This window comes from Erigeron canadensis, chromosome 5, assembly GCF_010389155.1.
Source record: "Erigeron canadensis isolate Cc75 chromosome 5, C_canadensis_v1, whole genome shotgun sequence".
NCBI lineage: Eukaryota > Viridiplantae > Streptophyta > Magnoliopsida > Asterales > Asteraceae > Erigeron > Erigeron canadensis.
Genome location: NC_057765.1, coordinates 37,396,351 through 37,414,581, shown reverse-complemented (window position 1 = coordinate 37,414,581; position 18,231 = coordinate 37,396,351). Strand labels below are relative to the sequence as shown.

Below are 18,231 nucleotides of genomic sequence, written 5' to 3'. Positions count from 1 at the left end.
GATGAAATTTATTAATTAACTTTTAGTCTAATTATTAAGTGTTAGAAGTAATATATATAAAAATAATTATTAAATTTAATATATTAATTATGAAAGTAAATCTTTGACTTCAACACCATGGAAATCAAATGGGATGACTATTTAGTAACTATATTTGGTGATAACTGCAATTATTCAGGAACGGGGGAAGTGATTTACGGGAGGTTTATCGTTAATTTAATAATTAATATAATTGTATTTATAAATTGACCATAGTATCCCTACAACTTTTATTTAAAAACTAGTTCTCGCACAATTTCTTAGTTCTCATTTTAACTTTTTAATATATATATATATATATATTAAGTTTACTAATCTATTTTAGATGTGAAACTGCCAAGTTGGTAACGCTCCTACCAATTCCAATTTCCAACTTCTTCTTTTAAACAAAGGCACACATTTTGCCAAAGAAGGTACAAACTAATTAAACAACAGATATATACCATGAACAATGTTTACAAATGTTTAACAGCATCACCCGCATGATATAACCCTACAGCTCGAATTGTGAATAATATGTTTTTAACATGCATTTATGTTTTTTGCACACATTTAGTGCAATATCTGCATATATGCTTTGTGGGAGAGCCTCTAATTATAACTTGCTGCAAGAGAAGTCAAAATTGTTTTGGTTACGCAAGAAGCTTTTAGTCAATCTCAACTAAGTAATTTTGTGGATGTCTAGCCAAATTCTTATGTTGCAGGTGAGTATTGCATCATTAAACTTCTCTGTTTAACAAGCTCGTGAAGATCTTGAACGATTTTGAAAACTGAATCAGGCCTTGCCAGCCTCAATGCATTTTGTGACATAGCATTAAGCTCGTGTGCTTTTGGGCCAAACCATTGACCAACAATATGAGCGATCTCTTTTGGCGACTTTGAAAATTTTCCACATCCATTTTCCACCACATATGGTACATTCCCAACTTCCTGCACGGCAGGAAATAAGTTATGACCAAATATCAGAGAATTCTCTAAGACAAGTGGCAAACGATCTTAAAGCACTAATGCTCCTCAGTCTTGTGAGAATCACAGGTGTAGTTACCAGTTGCACATACTCAAAGGGACGGAAAAAAGGTTGTTCACCAACCCGTAAAAATATTGTCTTCGTGAACAAAATATGGTGATATTCAAGAAATAGCTAAGGCAAAGTTAACCATATACTTTAATGGGTCAAACAGGGAATACAAAAAGATGGCTTAAATAAGGCCAGACAAATGGGTCAAAAACAAAGTTGAATATATAGGGTTATGGTGCATGTTACATGGACAATGAAATTCAACAATCCATAGCAAGCTACAAATAAAAGTTGAAATTGAGTGGAACGGTCATGTTAGGCTAGCCACAAGCACATGTTATTCACATTCATTTTTGTTATTTTATAAAAAGTTAATATGTTAAATATTAGGGAAAAATTCATAAAAAGGTAACCTATTTATACAAATTTCCTATTAAAGGTAACCTATTTTGTTTTCGTCTATTTAAAGGACCCTATTTTCAAAAATTTCCTAATAAAGGGTATCTTGTTAGTTTTTGACAGACGACACCCGTTAAGTGCCACGTCACTGATGCCACGTCATCAGATTTGCTGCCACGTCATCAGATTAGCTGACGTGGCAGTTGACTTTGACTAACTTATATACATTATATATCGGTATTTATATATCAAAAAACATATTTCTTTTTTCTTTTTCTCTCTCCCCGCCTTATTCTTCCCCCTTTTCAATTTCCCCCCAAAACCAAGAACCCTAATTGTTGAATGGGTTCATCTTCATGAACAAATGGGTTTGAACGAATTTTGGAGGGGTAATTTTAGGTATCAAACAATATCGGATGAGTAGATAGAGGTATGGTTGAAATCAAGAATCAATGCTTTTAGTAATGCCAAAGATGTCTAATAGGTAAATATATATTGACCAAGGGGCATAAAACCACCGACTTGAGGTGTATGTAGGAGAATAGTAATGCTAATGAAAGGATTCATATTTTAAAAAAAAAAAAAAAAGTTTTTGCTTTTTGAGAAAAAAAATCCCAACAAAGTAGATTGATTGTGAAAAGAAAAGGGGGAAGAAATAAGGCGGGGAGAGAAAAAAAAAAAAAGACATGTTTTCTGATGTATAAAAACCGATATATATATAAGTTAGTCAATGGCAACTGCCACGTCAACAAATCTGATGACATGGCATTTAACGGGAGTCGTCTATCAAAAATTAACGAGATACCCTTTATTAGGAAAATTTTGAAAATAGGGTCCTTTAAATAAATGGAAACAAAATAGGTTACCTTTAACAAGAAATTTGTGTAAATAGGTTATCTTTTTATGGATTTTTCCCTAAATATTATATTAATAATAATATATACCTGATTTTGTAGTACAAAACTGCAACAAATAAAAGGTTTGCACTTTTATGTATATGGATATATTTTGGATAACTTTCACCCTATTTAACCTTATCAACCTATTTGACCCACTCCCCTGAATTAAATCTTTTAAACAACCCCCTTTGAACCAAATTGACACATTAATAGACGTACTTTCATCTTCTTATATTGTTACGCCAGCATCCAAAACAAATGGCCATTTTGCTAAAGATTTAAAGTTTAAGAATATATTAATCTCTTAGGCATGCAAGTCATCCCAAGTCATAATAAAAAATCTAGGTTATAAAAAACTGAAAAGTCATTGTAAAAAAACTTGTATTAATTTAAGTTGTTATTGATGACAAGCACATTGTGAGTAACCCGGGTATTGATGTTAACGAGTAGAGAGCAACCAAAAGAAACGAGCTTTAATGAAAACGTGTAAGTTTAAAACCATAAAACAATTATTGTTTTCTCCCTCTTTCACAAATTTGTGGTTCTGCAACTACTTCCATCATCTAGCAGATAAGCAACCACCAAGCTTATAAACTCGGCTATAGGGACAAACAACGAATCCGTCTTACCCTTAAGAAAAATAGAACTCAAACAACTTTGATAGCATAATTACCTGCCCAGCAATGTAATCATTCAGAATTATGGGGAGTCCACGGATCATAGCTTCTGCAATGGTTCCCGGACCAGCCTACCAGATATAAATAAGTAACCAAAATAAGTGTTGAATAAGACAATGTGATGTTTCACATTTGAAAGCCAAACAAGCATGTGTTACTGGAAAAGTGGAAATAAGAGATATTCTTAATGACCATTTTAGATATTAACATATAAAATATCCACACCAAATTTAAATTCAAAGAGTCCTGGGCTTAAAATGTAGAGTTATAAAGGAACTTTTTTACCTTGGTGATGATACAATCACAAGCGCCCATGTACTCTTCCATATTAGTTACAAACCCCTTGACCTGAAATTAGTTAACTTTATATTAGAATCACCTGTCGAGTAATATGATCAACTTGTGTTTGTAATAAAAGGAAATCCAACTGCGTCTATTGTACAAGTAAGAAGTAATATATTAAAAAAATAATCCATATGTATTTTAACTATATTCTATGGTTTTTTATGTTAACTTCGTTCAATATTCTAGAATGACTTATTCCCAAAGTAATCCAATAAATATAAATATTGAAAATAAATGCATTTACAATGAAATAGAGCCAAATAAAACTGAAGCTGACCACATTGGTTTAGCCCAACGAATATTAAGGTTAAGTTTAGAGAACATGGAACCGATAGTCATTATGATGATAATGGATAATGACAGTGAATAATGATGAAGGTAATACCTGGATAGGAACCTTCCACTCAGCTGAAAGCAATTTGTTGGCGAGTTTTTTGTTGCGACCACAAATTACAAGTACCTGACCAATTGGCTCACCAAGATTTTCATCATATAATGCTTTCCCCAGTGCCTTAGCCGTGGCTTCAATGGGACCCATCCCCTCGCCACCACCCATCAGTAATACAGCAGGGAGATCTTCATCCATACCAAGCTCCTTTCTCAATTCATCCTATGCAAACACATAAATCATTAAACTTGAACTGAACGGTCAGAATGTACTCTATTTTCTATTGACGTTAGCGCTTCAGATGTTCAGTTAACCGTAAGTTTCAATAAATCTCATAGCAAACATCATTGTATCTAACATTAATTTGCAATTAGGTGGTTAACCTCTAAACATAAGACAGCAAAAAAAGAACACTTTGTATGTATATTGTTACTTGAAGATAAAACAATCAATCATTTCACTAATCATCTCAATTCTCCAAAACTATTGATGTCACATATATATCTACTAACAAAAAACAGAGTAATTAAAAGTTAGTGGGAGATTGAAGAACTTAATGCCATGAGAAAGAATCTGAAATCAATCCGTGAAAAAAGGTCAAGAATTTCTTAACTTACTGATTAAAATTTGACTTTTTGAGATTCTTTATTTTTTCTACTTTTACTTTTTGAGTAAAAAAAAGTTTTTGCTTTTACTTTTTTCAGTCTTGTATAAATCCCATTCCAAGGCGAGGTAATCAGAGTACTCACAATGTGGTCAGGTGACCGAGGTGAGTTGAGTGATATCCGAGTAATCGATACATAGTTCTCAATATGGTCAAAATTCAGAAAGAACTTGGCCGAGTTGGACAAAAATCGGCAAGGTCAGTCAAAACTCGGTCAAAAATTGGTTTGAAGTATTTAAACAATTCTGTTGATGTTTGTAAACTTACTTCTAGGGTTCTATGAGCAATTATATAGTCTTATGAGCATGTCAACATAATATGTCAAAATTTTATACATATAAATTCCAATCTAAGTACTTCCAGAGTACTCTCCCCCTAGGCCGAGTACTTGCTCCAAGGTCCCCAACCCATCTAGCACCGATTAGTGAGTTTTATAACCTTCATTTTCTCAATTACTGATACGAGAATAAGCAGATTGATTTAAAATAACCACTTTATTAAAGCAAAATGGAAACCACATAATGTGGTTTGCCAGTTTCCCCAGGCAAAACCCAATGACAATCTTGACCAATATACTTATGAATGGCTAGAATTGGGTTATACTTATCTTTAACGCTTAAATGCCTATAACAAGATTTTAAACAAGAGCATTGGCGACAAATAATAGGGGTCAAATCGGTCGAGCGGTCAAATAAGTCAAAAGGAATCAAAAATGTGTTTACAGAAAACCTTCTAGTTCATTTTATGCAAGAAAAGATTACTATCGTAATAATATAATACTCATAATCATACTTTATACACTAAATATAAAAACTGTAGACAAAAAGTGTTCCAGGCCTACGTCCACCCAACAGCACACATACCAAATATTACCCATTTTGCCACCCCTAACTCTTATTAATTTATGATTATTGATAAAAGTCCAACCTTGGGCCTCACAGGCTTAACAAAAGAAGGTCGAACAGGCAGGCCATAAACTTTTATCTGAGAAGACTGGAGTCCAGCTTTTAGGGCCCGTTTTGCCACCTCTTCTGTAGGGCAGTAGCATCTTGTAACAAGCTTATGAAACCTATCACATACACATCAAACTAGTAGATCAGTTTTGGTACTTAATACAGTTTGTTAAGTAAAAAATGTGTGAAGAAAAGTAAAACAAACCATGTAGGATGGCAAGTGCTTAAATCCGTAACAACTGTAGTAAACACAATCTTGTTTAAAAGACCTTTTGACCTCAAGATACGAAGTGGTACATGTTGCATTAGAGGATGTACACTTATGATGATATCCGGCCGATACTTCATTAGACCTTTTGCAACCTCTCTGTCACAATACATGTAAAAAAAAATAGCAGATTAGTCACGGAAGTCACCTATGAATAATCTAAATCTTCTTTCAAACTATTTGATTGTTAGTGCTTGGACATTGTTGCAAATGAGACATCTATTCAAGTTGTATTGATGATTTTAGCTTAACTCGCTTTCTGTGGTTGTGTTTGACTTTGCATTTTTAAGATAATTATCTGAAGATACGTTTATAAACATCAAATTATTAAGGGTCCACATAATGAGTTTCATACTAGCTGCATCCCAACTTATGTACCACTTCCTTGGTGAACTAGACATTTTCAATTACTAGATGCCAATGAAAGTGATAATCACAAATTCAAGCAGCATGAGCACATCCAAACACTATCTTCTAAGGGTCTGACTTTAATATTCAAGAATCAAGATTGCAGAACCACATTAGCATACACATCCAAACACCATATATGTTTCCAATACTAAGAATCAAAACACAGAGACGACAGAGGTCCTAGTATTTAGTTAGTACAAATATATTTTAGATAAAGGAAGGTTATTAGCTTAATATAGTATGCACAAACAATAAGATATCACATCATATGAGACATCAATTAGTTTGAGCAGCAATATGTCTTCACTACATGAATCTACATAAAACCTCAAAAGTGCAATCAATCCTAATAAAGAAGACGACAATAATCCTCACCGGGCTATAAATGTGGAGGTGGCAGCAAAATTTGATTGATGCACCACACGAGGAGCAGTAGCATAATACGTCATTCTCCATAAAGATCCATGTTTAACTAAAAAATTATAACTTCTTGGCAATTGATTAAACGGCCATGGAGTATGATCAGTCCATAAATCAGTCACAAACACCTGAAAACACAAACCTTTGAAGCATAAACACGAATTCAATCAAATTTCCTCCCGATTTACAGTACCAATCAACACCAAATAATTCATAAAAAAACCAACCTCATATTCATCACCAAATTTCTCATTAAACGCCCACTTAATCGCTTCAGCAGAAGCACGGTGACCACCACCTGTATCACTCATCAAAATGAGCACTTTTTTCTTACCATTAGACTCAAAACCACTTAAAGGTAATGTTCCATCCTCCAAAACACCACCATTTTCTTCACCTAAACCACTACCACTCCCTGAATTAGTCTTAACAGAAGCAAAACCAAGTGGAATTTTGTCACAATGAAACCTAACAAACTTATTAAACTCATTGAAAAACTTATTAGCACTTGAACCACTTCTACTTCCTGAACTCAAAGACCCAACAATCTTTGATGACTTATTTCTCCTACCAGCCCAAAAATCAACAACTTTTCTATCACTATAAACAATATTAGATAAAATCGACGAATACCCGTCTAAACTCAACCTACTCGAATTCGAATCGAATGCAAAGTTACTTAATTTAGACAAAAACTTAAATGCATTATTGTTTTCTACAGATGGAGAAGATGATGATGACTGCATACTACCTATACGTATGTATATGTATATATTTCTTTCTGTAAAAGGTGTACTACAAGAAAATCAAGTAAAAACAAGATGCGGGTCTTGTTTATTTTCAAGAAAGATTGAAACTTGAGAGCAAAAATTGACAAAAATAGGTAAAATCCGCAAATGGGTATGAATGAATTGACAAGAAAATGGATAAAGTTTGGGCCTTTTGTGAAAATATAAGGAAATATGAAGAGGGGTTTCAAGCCACATAGATAGGATTTAGGAACACAAGTAATATTCCATGGATGTACTTACAACTTATATTTATACATTTTTTATATGATGTGTAAATGTAGAAACAAAGAAAGAGTGATACGAAGTGAAAATGAGATGGGAATGCGTTAAGAATCAAAGAAGTGGTGATTGTTGTGTGTGAGGATGGTCATGTCTATCACACCCTTTGTTTTTTTGTTTGGTTGTTCAATTACAAAATGATTTATTGTTTTTCACCTTTTCTAATAATTTTAGGGTTACGTTAAAATCAGGGTTTATGGATAGATAAACGCGTCCCGTATCTCGACCACCATTTTTAGTAATTTGACCAGGCACATTTTGCAGCGACCATCGCTGCAATAACCCTCGTCACGTCAGCTTCCACTCACCGCTTTAAATGTTTGACCCGACCGTTACTCCACTTATTGCAGCGACCCTCGCTGCAATAAGTTAACCCGGCGCCTTTTTAAAAACCGATCCACCCATCTATCTATTCCATCATTTTCAGATTACACTTCCTCCACCCTTCAAAATATAACATTTTTTTACACTTTTTCTTCCTCCACCCATCTATTGCAGTTCCGCCGCCAGCCACTACCGTGCAGTACCGCCAGCCTTTTCTTCCTCCACCATCTATTGCATTACCGCCGCCAGCCACCACCGTCCACCGCCAGCCACCACCGTGCAGTACCGCCAGCCGCCGCCGCCGTCCACCGCCACCGCAGTACCGCCAGTGTCGGGATTATCCTCCCCCAAATTCCGGTCGGTCGTCCTCCCCCAAATTTTCAAGCCATTTCAAATTGTGGTATGTATTTTATGCTTTTCCCAATATCCAAACAATTATTTTTTAGTATCTTGACCATTACTAATTTTTACAGCGACCCTCGCTGCAAAAAGTGAAAAAATTCGGGCCTCCATGGTATGTTAGTATAGTTTTTGTATATATATCAGTTTTGTTAATTTGTTAGAATTATTAGTTGTTTATAGGATTTTAATAGGTTTGTTAGTATATTGGTATGTTATTATTAGTTTTGTTAGTTTTGTTAATTAGTTAGTTTTGTTAGAATATTGGTATGTTAGTATAGTTTTTGTATATTTATTAGTTTTGTTAGAATATTGGTATGTTAGTATAGTTTTTGTATATTTATTAGTTTTGTTAGGATTATTAGTTGTTTATAGGATTTTAATAGGTTTGTTAGTATAGTTAGTTTTGATTTGTTGATAATTTAGTGATTTGTTAGGAGTCACGAATTTGTTTTGTTAGTGATTTGTTAGAATATATATCTTTAAATGCAAAATTAAGAAGATTAGAATTTGTTAAAAAATTGATTAAAATAAATATGCAAGATTATGTAAAAATTTTGATTAAATAAACTAATTAAGACGTAATAAAATTTAGTTCAACAAAAATATACATAAAAATTAATTATAAAAATTAAGTTCAAAAGTATAAAAAATTAAGTTAAAAAGTTAATATATTGATTTGTTAGAATATTTTAGTCATTAGTGTTAGGTGTTTTACTTTTTGGTTAGAATATTGACAAAATAAAAATGACGTAGATTAAATTTGTTAAAAAATTGATTAAAATAAATAGCCAAGATTATGTTAAAAATATATGTATTGAACTAAATATACAAAATTATTTAAAAATTTGAATTAAAAATTTTGATTAAATAAACTACCTTAGACGTATTAAAAATTACTATAAAGTTAAATTTAAAAGTATAAAAGTAAATTTATATTGTATAAACGGAGTTCTAAAAATTATTATCAAGTAAAAAAGATATTTATAAAAGTAATTAAATTTGTGATAATTTTGTTATATGATTTGTATTTTGCAAAAAACGTATAATATGATTTGTATTTTGCAGTATAGATGGCGACTTACGATGGCGGTGATGGCGGCAATGAAGACCCACATCGACCATGGTGGAAGATTACATGGGGCTGCAAAGGCAGCGGCGGTAAGGAATTTGGTTTTTTTATAATTCATATTTTAATTTAATATTTTTTTTACTAACTTGTTTTTTTAATTTTTGCTAGCCCCACGAAAGGGAAAGGGGAGGGGGCCATGTCAAAATTTAAATCTGGAGGTCGAGTTCGCGAAAAAGGGCCGCATGTCGATCGACTTCGACACGAGCAACTTAAAAACGTGGCAGGCGATCGGCCCAAATTCTTCTATGTATAAGAGCCTCATTGGCACCTTGGTCCGCCACATCCCTCAGACATACGACTCCTGGGACCATGTGCCTGCTGAGAGAAAGGATTTTATCATCCCGACTCTGAACGTAAAATATTATTCATTTTTAACTTCTTCTTTGATGTTTGTATCAATTTTTAATTTCGCTAACTTTTACTTTTATAAATTGCAGACTCGGTTCAAATTGGACCACTTTATTCAGATTCCTAACCCCGAGGATCCTATCAGGCGGAGGTTTAGGCTGTGTGTTGATAGAGACTACTCCGATCAGTATCGGCTCCGAAAGAGCCAGTTCAAGAGAACCCACTTTTCCAAAAAGGGGGGCCTGGATGCAGTTCCCCAGTTGGAACAGGCTGTTCCTCCAAACGGTATGTCACAGGAGGACTGGAGAGCTTTGTTGGGATATTACCAGAGGGAGGACCGGGTGAAGCAGTCGGCGAGAAACAGCACGAACAGGGGCAAGCAAGTTCTTGCGGGGACCCATGGTCGTAAGTCTTACTCTCAGTACGTCCACCAGGAGAAGGTTAGTTATGAATTATATATATATTAAATATATATACTTGTGTTTAAAAGTATAAGTTTAATAATGTATATTTCTTATAATATATATGTACTAAATATAAATACTTGTGTTTAAAAGGATAAATTAAAGAATGTATATGTCTTATGATAAATTGATGTGTTTACAGGTTGAAAAAAACAAAGACGTGGACTTGGTGGATTTGTTCGAGATTAAGCACAAGAAGAAGAAGGATAAACAATGGGAACACCCGATGGCTGAAGAAATACATGTATGTGTCTCTCTGTAGGATTTTATATTTTTTAGTATTAAATGTTAATTAATCAACCTTATGTATAATGTAACGTTTTTTACAGTCTCAGCTCAAGAAGAAGAAGGAGGAGGCTGAACAGGACCCCGTTCCAACACCAGATCCTGACATTGTCATGGATGTACGGGGACCCCGGGCGGGGCATCGTCGAGGCATAGGGCGGGTCATCAGGCAAATGGGTACCGAGGCGTATGACTATACGCATCTTACCCAGGGACAGCCACGTGCATCATTCGACTTGAACAATGACCCACCTCAGCCTAGCCAGACGTCCTCCTTATTTGAAGAATTATTTAACTATTCTAGTTATGCACAGGCTCCTTTTCCTCCTCAGCCGTCCCAGCAGTTGCCCACAGCCCCTCAATACTCAGGCGGATCGTATCATGTCAATTTAGATGACGATGATGATGATGATGAGAGCGATGATGCTCATGATTAGTATTTTGTGGTTATAAACAATATATTTTTTATCGTATCAATTATGTTTGTGGTGTATATGTGTTTATCTTTTCGGATGTGCTGGTGATGATGGTCATAATAAACGAAAAAAATGTAAAAAAAATATGCTTAATCTATATAAATAAATACGTCAACTATTATTAGTAATAGAATACGTCAACGATATCTAGTACTTATAAAAACAAAAACATCAAAGATACAACTTACAATACGTCAACTATTATTAGTATTCATTATAACAAATATAAGTAAAAAAATACATCAACGATATCTAGTACTTATAATAACTATTATTACATACGTTAAAGAGTTACAAACAAACAATTATACGATATAAATAAACTATTCAAGGATCTCATATCCCGTAGGTGCCTTATTAGCTTGAATGTGTCTGTGGTACTCAGCCAAACGGTCTCTGTACTTCGGATGTGTTGCCCAGGCCTGCGATGCAGGTTTATCATGTCCCCAAGCTGAGGTGTAAGGCATTGGGCAGTCCTTATCTAAAAAAACCGTAACAAAATGTGTCGACCCCGATACCAGGGCAATGCATATCGGGTCATCTACGTATAGCTCGCCTGGCCCCTTCCAAAAAGGAAAACATGTGATGTTCTCCTCTAAACTTAAACAGATAATTATTACCCCCAACGCATTAGACAGAAGCATAGCGCAATATGGATTCATCATCCAGTAATCGTGTGGGCGACCATTTGGATAAGACATTGATAGCAAAGTGTGTATGTGTTTAGCGTCACCAGCGAATGCACCCTCATAGTATCCGCGCCTGGACTCATACTCCTCTAGCATTAGTTTGCGAATCCACTCGAATTTTTGCTCGTTTTCACCCAAAGCAACAGCCAATGCCCGAAACCCACAGTTACCATCAGACTGTACATTTTTTATATTCACAACGTATCTTTGAAAGAACTTAGGGAGCTGGCCTAGGTAATGACTCATGTCAAACGATGTTGACTCACTCGGGAAAAAGTTGTGTGTAAACGGTTCAGGGTTGTTCTAGGGATTTTGTGTATTCTGTGTAATGGGTGTCGAGAATAATTGATCAACAAAGCTATATGTTTCTTCTTGCGTTTGGTTATTCTGCTCTCCGAAATAACTTTGTGTGTCTGCGAAACGTGAATCGCTACCCACATACGAACTATGTCTGCCACTTTGTCCCCAGTATAGTTTGTTATAAGGTTCGCCAAAGGAATATGTATTTCCCGGGATGTTAAACTCGTAACCCACATACCCACTTTGCCTACCACTTTGACCCCATACTACTTTGTTATATGGTTCGTCTACATTGTCTGGCACGTTCATTGATAGGCCCATATAATTACTTTGTCTCCCAATCTGACCCCATTCGGGCTGGCTTTCAGTTTCATTGAAGAAACGTGATGGTGTTTCCACGAAAACAGAACTGGTGCCCACATAATCACTCTGTCTCCGACTTTCAGGTGATTGTGCTTGGCTTTCAGTTTCATTGAAGAAACGTGATGGTGTTTCCGCAAAAAAAGAACTGGTGCCCACATAATCACTCTGTCTCCGACTTTCAGGTGATTGTGGTTGACTTTCCGTTTCTTCAAAAAAACGTGATTGGGTGCTCACGTATTCACTGTGTCTCGCATATTGGCCTTCTCCAAATGCACATGACGGCTGCGAAAATTGATCGGAGAATTGAACCAACCTAGATTTTTGAAGACCCGAGGGTGCTGTGTTTGTCGCTGGTCTGTTATGTTCGGGCGCCTGCAAAAAAAAAAAATTTAATAACATATTACACTTACAAGTATACTAACAAATAGGGGGCAATTACCAAAAAAAAAAAAAAATTCAATTAATTAAATGTAGTTCGAATTATGATCCGACATACTTGAGGTATATTTTTCTTTGACCCGATTGGTCTTCCACGTTTATTTTTAATAACCGAAGGGTCCTTGATTTTCGTTCTCCCCGGATAGACGATGTCTTTTAATTTAGAAATCCAGTTTTTGCGATTTGACTTCGGTTGATCCTTAAACTGGACTTTAACATCCTCTACTAATTGGTCGATAGCTTCGTCATAGTCAAAGTCTTTACGATGATCGTTGTCCGGAAGGCATGTCGACGGTGTCAGGTCTAGCTTTCTCCAAAAGTCATTTATGGTATGCACCTCAACACGTTTGTCTACATTTTTGACGAAAAATAATTACAATATTTGTGCATTTACCAAAAAAAAAAAAACAATTGCCTATATTTCAATAAACTTACTGCAATGCATGTACGCGGCTAGACGACAGGCACATGGAAGGCCACAACTAGTCCACACCTTACACCCGCATTTTCTCAAGTCTTTTCCGATCTCAATTTTTAATCGTTTAATTTCATCGACCATTATATCAAGAGCTGTCACAGATACAACACAAAGCAGGTCTTTCAAACATGGGTAGTTGTGTTTACCAGCTCTATAAATCCTGCTTTCTTCCAGTTGGCCCTTGATTTCTGTATCTTGTCCGAGGAGGACATCATTAACACATTGAATTATTCGTTGAAATGTACATCTCCCCTGTAACTCGGACTTGATGAGTGAATGCTCAGCCTCAACTCTGTTGGTAGTGTAATTACGGTAGTTGAGGTGCTGATCCACCCAAAAGGACACAAACTTTTCCATGTACGGGGAAAGCCACTCCTTCTGCAGGTACTTGTAAACCTCTGTCAATTTAACATTTGATTAGCTTGTGTGGGTATATGTGATTTACCAAAAATTAGGAAAAAAAAAAACTTCAAAAGCACTTCACTTACTGTCTAAACGGGGACCCATCTTCTCTTTTAAATATGATAAATTGTTGGTGTACTCTTCTAGTGTGCGGGACTCGTAAAGTTTTTTCCACCATCCGTAAAAAGGCCCCCATTTCCCTTCCCCTTTTAACGATGGCATGCTAAATTTGTCTATGTTCCTCCATATGTGCACTCTACACAGTAAATGGTATGCTTCAGGTATAACGGTTTTGCATGCTTTCATTAGCGCCAGATCCCGGTCCGTGAGTACGACACACACAGCAAAGCCTTCACCTAACGTCGACTTCAAACACTCCAACACCCATCTATAATTATGCTCTTGTTCGCTTATGATAAACGCATATGATATGCTAAAGGTCCTGTTTGTTGGAGTGACACCAACGATCTCGACCAATGGCATGTTGTACATATTAGTTTTGTACGTGGCGTCTATTTGGATAACATAAGGAAATGCACGCCACAATTTAAATGATGTCGGATGTATAAAAAACAGATTCTCCAACCGACCAGATACACTGTTTGTTGTATGATAATACAAGTAATTATGCTCCTTAAGCAAACTGAACGTAACCTGTTTCGTTTGAACAATATGGCGTACATATGTCGTTTCAGATACTCTGTCATAGTAAATAGATAAAAAGATATGTAAATTTGATATAAGATACCTGCATTGGAGTGTTCCCATGTTTTTCGGCCGCTTTCTTCCGCATAGTTTTTTGGAAATTGTAAATGTCATCACTGCGGGTCAAGTTTCCTGGAAATTTTTCTTTCAATAGCTTTAACATCCTACGGGGCGTACTACCACGATGATATTCTTCTTCCAGAAACAATCTCTCCTCTTCAGTAAACCTTCTTGCGTACGCGTAACCCTCCAGATTCTCAGCTGGATAGTGATTATGTGTGTCGTCTACAACGGTTATCCTCCAACCATCATCAGTCAAACGACCGATTAATCTAAAGGGGCACTGACATTTAAGTGTCTTTTTAACGAGGCCGCCTATCCTATCATCCATTTTCCTAGAAAGATTACAGACTATCGTCACTTTATTTTTACACCAGCTAAGTTGGAATTTGTTCGTCGTTTGATTAACACATAACCAAGCTGCAATCCTGTACTTTTGGCCCAGTTGAACAATTCTTCGTGTGAATCGAACACCTAAATTAGTTTTTTATTTTTAAATTATCATTAAATTGTATACTTATAAGTATCTAACATTTTAAATATGCAATAAATATAACAACGAAACACAAATTAAATAGTACTAAAATATAAATATTCTAATGATATTTGCCTAAATTAGTTTTTTTTTTAAATTATCATTAATTTGTATACTAATAAATATCTAACATTTTAAATATGCAATATCTAACATTTTAAAATTGCAATAAATTTAACAACGAAACACAAATTAAATAGTACTAAAATATAAATATTCTAATGATATTTGCCTAAATTAGTTTTTTTTTATAAAATTATCATTAACTTGTATACTAATAAATATCTAACATTTTAAATATGCAATATCTAACATTTTAAAATTGCAATAAATTTAACAACGAAACACAAATTAAATAGTACTAAAATATAAATATTCTAATGATATTTGCCTAAATTAGTTTTTTTTAACAAATTATCATTAATTTGTATACTAATAAATATCTAACATTTTAAAATTGTAATATCTAACATTTTAAAATTGCAATAAATTTAACATCCTAACACAAATTAAATAGTACTAAAATATAAATATGCTAATGGTATTTGCCTAAATTAGTTTTTTTTAACAAATTATCATTAATTTGTATACTAATAAATATCTAACATTTTAAAATTGTAATATCTAACATTTTAAAATTGCAATAAATTTAACATCCTAACACAAATTAAATAGTACTAAAATATAAATATGCTAATGGTATTTGCCTAAATTAGTTTTTTTTTTAAATTATCATTAATTTGTATACCAATAAATATTTAACATTTTAAATATGCAATATCTAACATTTTAAAATTGCAATAAATTTAACAACGAAACACAAATTAAATAGTACTAAAATATAAACTAATAATGATATTTGCCTAAATTAGTTTTTTTTTTATAAAATTATCATTAACTTGTATACTAATAAATATCTAACATTTTAAATATGCAATATCTAACATTTTAAAATTGCAATAAATTTAACAACGAAACACAAATTAAATAGTACTAAAATATAAATATTCTAATGATATTTGCCTAAATTAGTTTTTTTTTATAAAATTATCATTAACTTGTATACTAATAAATATCTAACATTTTAAATATGCAATATCTAACATTTTAAAATTGCAATAAATTTAACAACGAAACACAAATTAAATAGTACTAAAATATAAATATTCTAATGATATTTGCCTAAATTAGTTTTTTTTTTATAAAATTATCATTAACTTGTATACTAATAAATATCTAACATTTTAAATATGCAATATCTAACATTTTAAAATTGCAATAAATTTAACAACGAAACACAAATTAAATAGTACTAAAATATAAATATTCTAATGATATTTGCCTAAATTAGTTTTTTTTAACAAATTATCATTAATTTGTATACTAATAAATATCTAACATTTTAAAATTGTAATATCTAACATTTTAAAATTGCAATAAATTTAACATCCTAACACAAATTAAATAGTACTAAATATAAATATGCTAATGGTATTTGCCTAAATTAGTTTTTTTTTTTAAAATTATCATTAATTTGTATACCAATAAATATTTAACATTTTAAATATGCAATATCTAACATTTTAAAATTGCAATAAATTTAACAACGAAACACAAATTAAATAGTACTAAAATATAAACTAATAATGATATTTGCCTAAATTAGTTTTTTTTAAAGTTAACAAGGATACCTGATCGGTGTGAAAAACTCTAGCGTCGTAGTCAAAATGAGGGGCCGCCTCTGGTATCTCAAATTTTTCATCAGGTTCTTCTAAGTGAAGCTCAAAACCTTCCGCACCCATTTCGCCCCATATACTTTCAAAATCCATCTGAAATAATGATAAACTATAATAATAATACTAAAGATCTACAATTTATATTACTGAAATATAATACTGAAAGATAGAAGAACGATAGTAATAATACTGAAAGAACCACGATAGTAATAATAATACTAAAGTTCTATGAAAGATAGAATGAATAAAAAGATAGAAACGCTTTAAGATAGACAAAATGAAAATGACGCTGATATAGTTTATAGAATGAAAGATAGAATGAATAAAACGATAGTAAACGCTTTAAGATAGATAGAATGAAAATGATATTAAACGCTTTAAGATAGATAGAATGAAAATGATAGTTTATATTTATAGAACTTAACCGTATACTGTGGACTTGATGGTCCACAGTGTACGGTTTCGTACACTGACTTTTTGCAGCGATCCTCGCTGCAAAAAGTGTGGTCATTTTACTAAAAAACTGGTCGGGTCACCAGGCACCTAGATAAAAGTGTTTGTCTAATTGGGGTTGATATGCACATGCATATGAAATTTTGACTTTGTAATGAGTTTTTTTTAACACATGAGTATATGACCTACGTTAAAAAAAAAATGAAAGAGAATATAAGGTTGTTAGGCATCTAAGTTGGGTGAAAAACTCTCACATATTTTTTTTTAAACCATAAAAATCATGGGGTGCCAAACATTTATGCAAATATGTGAAGGGTTTTTTACTCAAGCTGGGTGCATAACAGATCTATACTCATTTTTCTCTTAAGAAGATTATATAATTGTATCTTTGAATTTCGAAATAGATTTAGTGAGTGTTATGAAGAATATTTTTACATTTGCTACTTATAAGGGAAGATATAAAGGTGATAATTATATCCTCGAATTAAAGATGTATAAAATGGTAACAATAACGATAAAAGTAGGTAGAATGTAAGTAATTAAAAATAATAATGTAAATTATGTGAGCTAAGATCTACATAAGGCTAGATCAACTGGTTGAAGTCGACTCTGTTTTTATTTCAGGTCATTAGTTCGACTCTCTAGAGTGACATGTCCTGAAAGTCTTTCGCTTGAATCACCTCTAACAACTTATGGTCTACATCTCGTAGTCTATAGTACGTGTGCATGACTTCACTATTATACAGTGAGGTGTCCCTTGATGTCGAATACCGACTGACTGTTCAAATATAAAAGATCTAAAGAAAGCAACCAGTGTGGTGGCCATCATTTTGGCGAACATACCAACCAACACCCTAAATGCGCAACACCGAAATGTCAGTGTATTGAGGTAAATACGGAAGTAAGATTTTGAACGTTGAAGGCGTTCTAATGTTATGTGGTTGGAAACTAAAACACACTAAGCGACATTGTGGGGCTTTATGGTTGTGTATATACATGGATAGCATGAGGGTCATTTAGTTTTTTAACCAATAAATAAAATGTTTAGTGAAAAAACTCTACCCTGCGTATCTATTGGTCGCTAACCAACATT

At 33.4% G+C, this 18,231-nt stretch overlaps 2 protein-coding genes across 2 annotated transcripts; both read right to left on the bottom strand.

Moving 5' to 3' along the window:
- Positions 1-460: 460 nt before the first annotated feature.
- Positions 461-7,338, bottom strand: LOC122600251 (probable monogalactosyldiacylglycerol synthase, chloroplastic). Its single transcript, XM_043772939.1, has 8 exons — positions 6,709-7,338; positions 6,437-6,609; positions 5,588-5,749; positions 5,357-5,498; positions 3,763-3,987; positions 3,318-3,380; positions 3,029-3,103; positions 461-969 (listed from the first exon to the last, which is right to left on the bottom strand). The coding sequence occupies exons 1-8, from the start codon at positions 7,225-7,227 to the stop codon at positions 733-735; spliced, it is 1,596 nt and encodes a 531-aa protein (XP_043628874.1). The 5' UTR covers positions 7,228-7,338; the 3' UTR covers positions 461-732.
- Positions 7,339-11,302: 3,964 nt separating this feature from the next.
- Positions 11,303-11,914, bottom strand: LOC122601733. Its single transcript, XM_043774473.1, has one exon. The coding sequence runs from the start codon at positions 11,912-11,914 to the stop codon at positions 11,303-11,305; it is 612 nt and encodes a 203-aa protein (XP_043630408.1).
- Between the last annotated feature and the right edge of the window lie 6,317 nt (positions 11,915-18,231).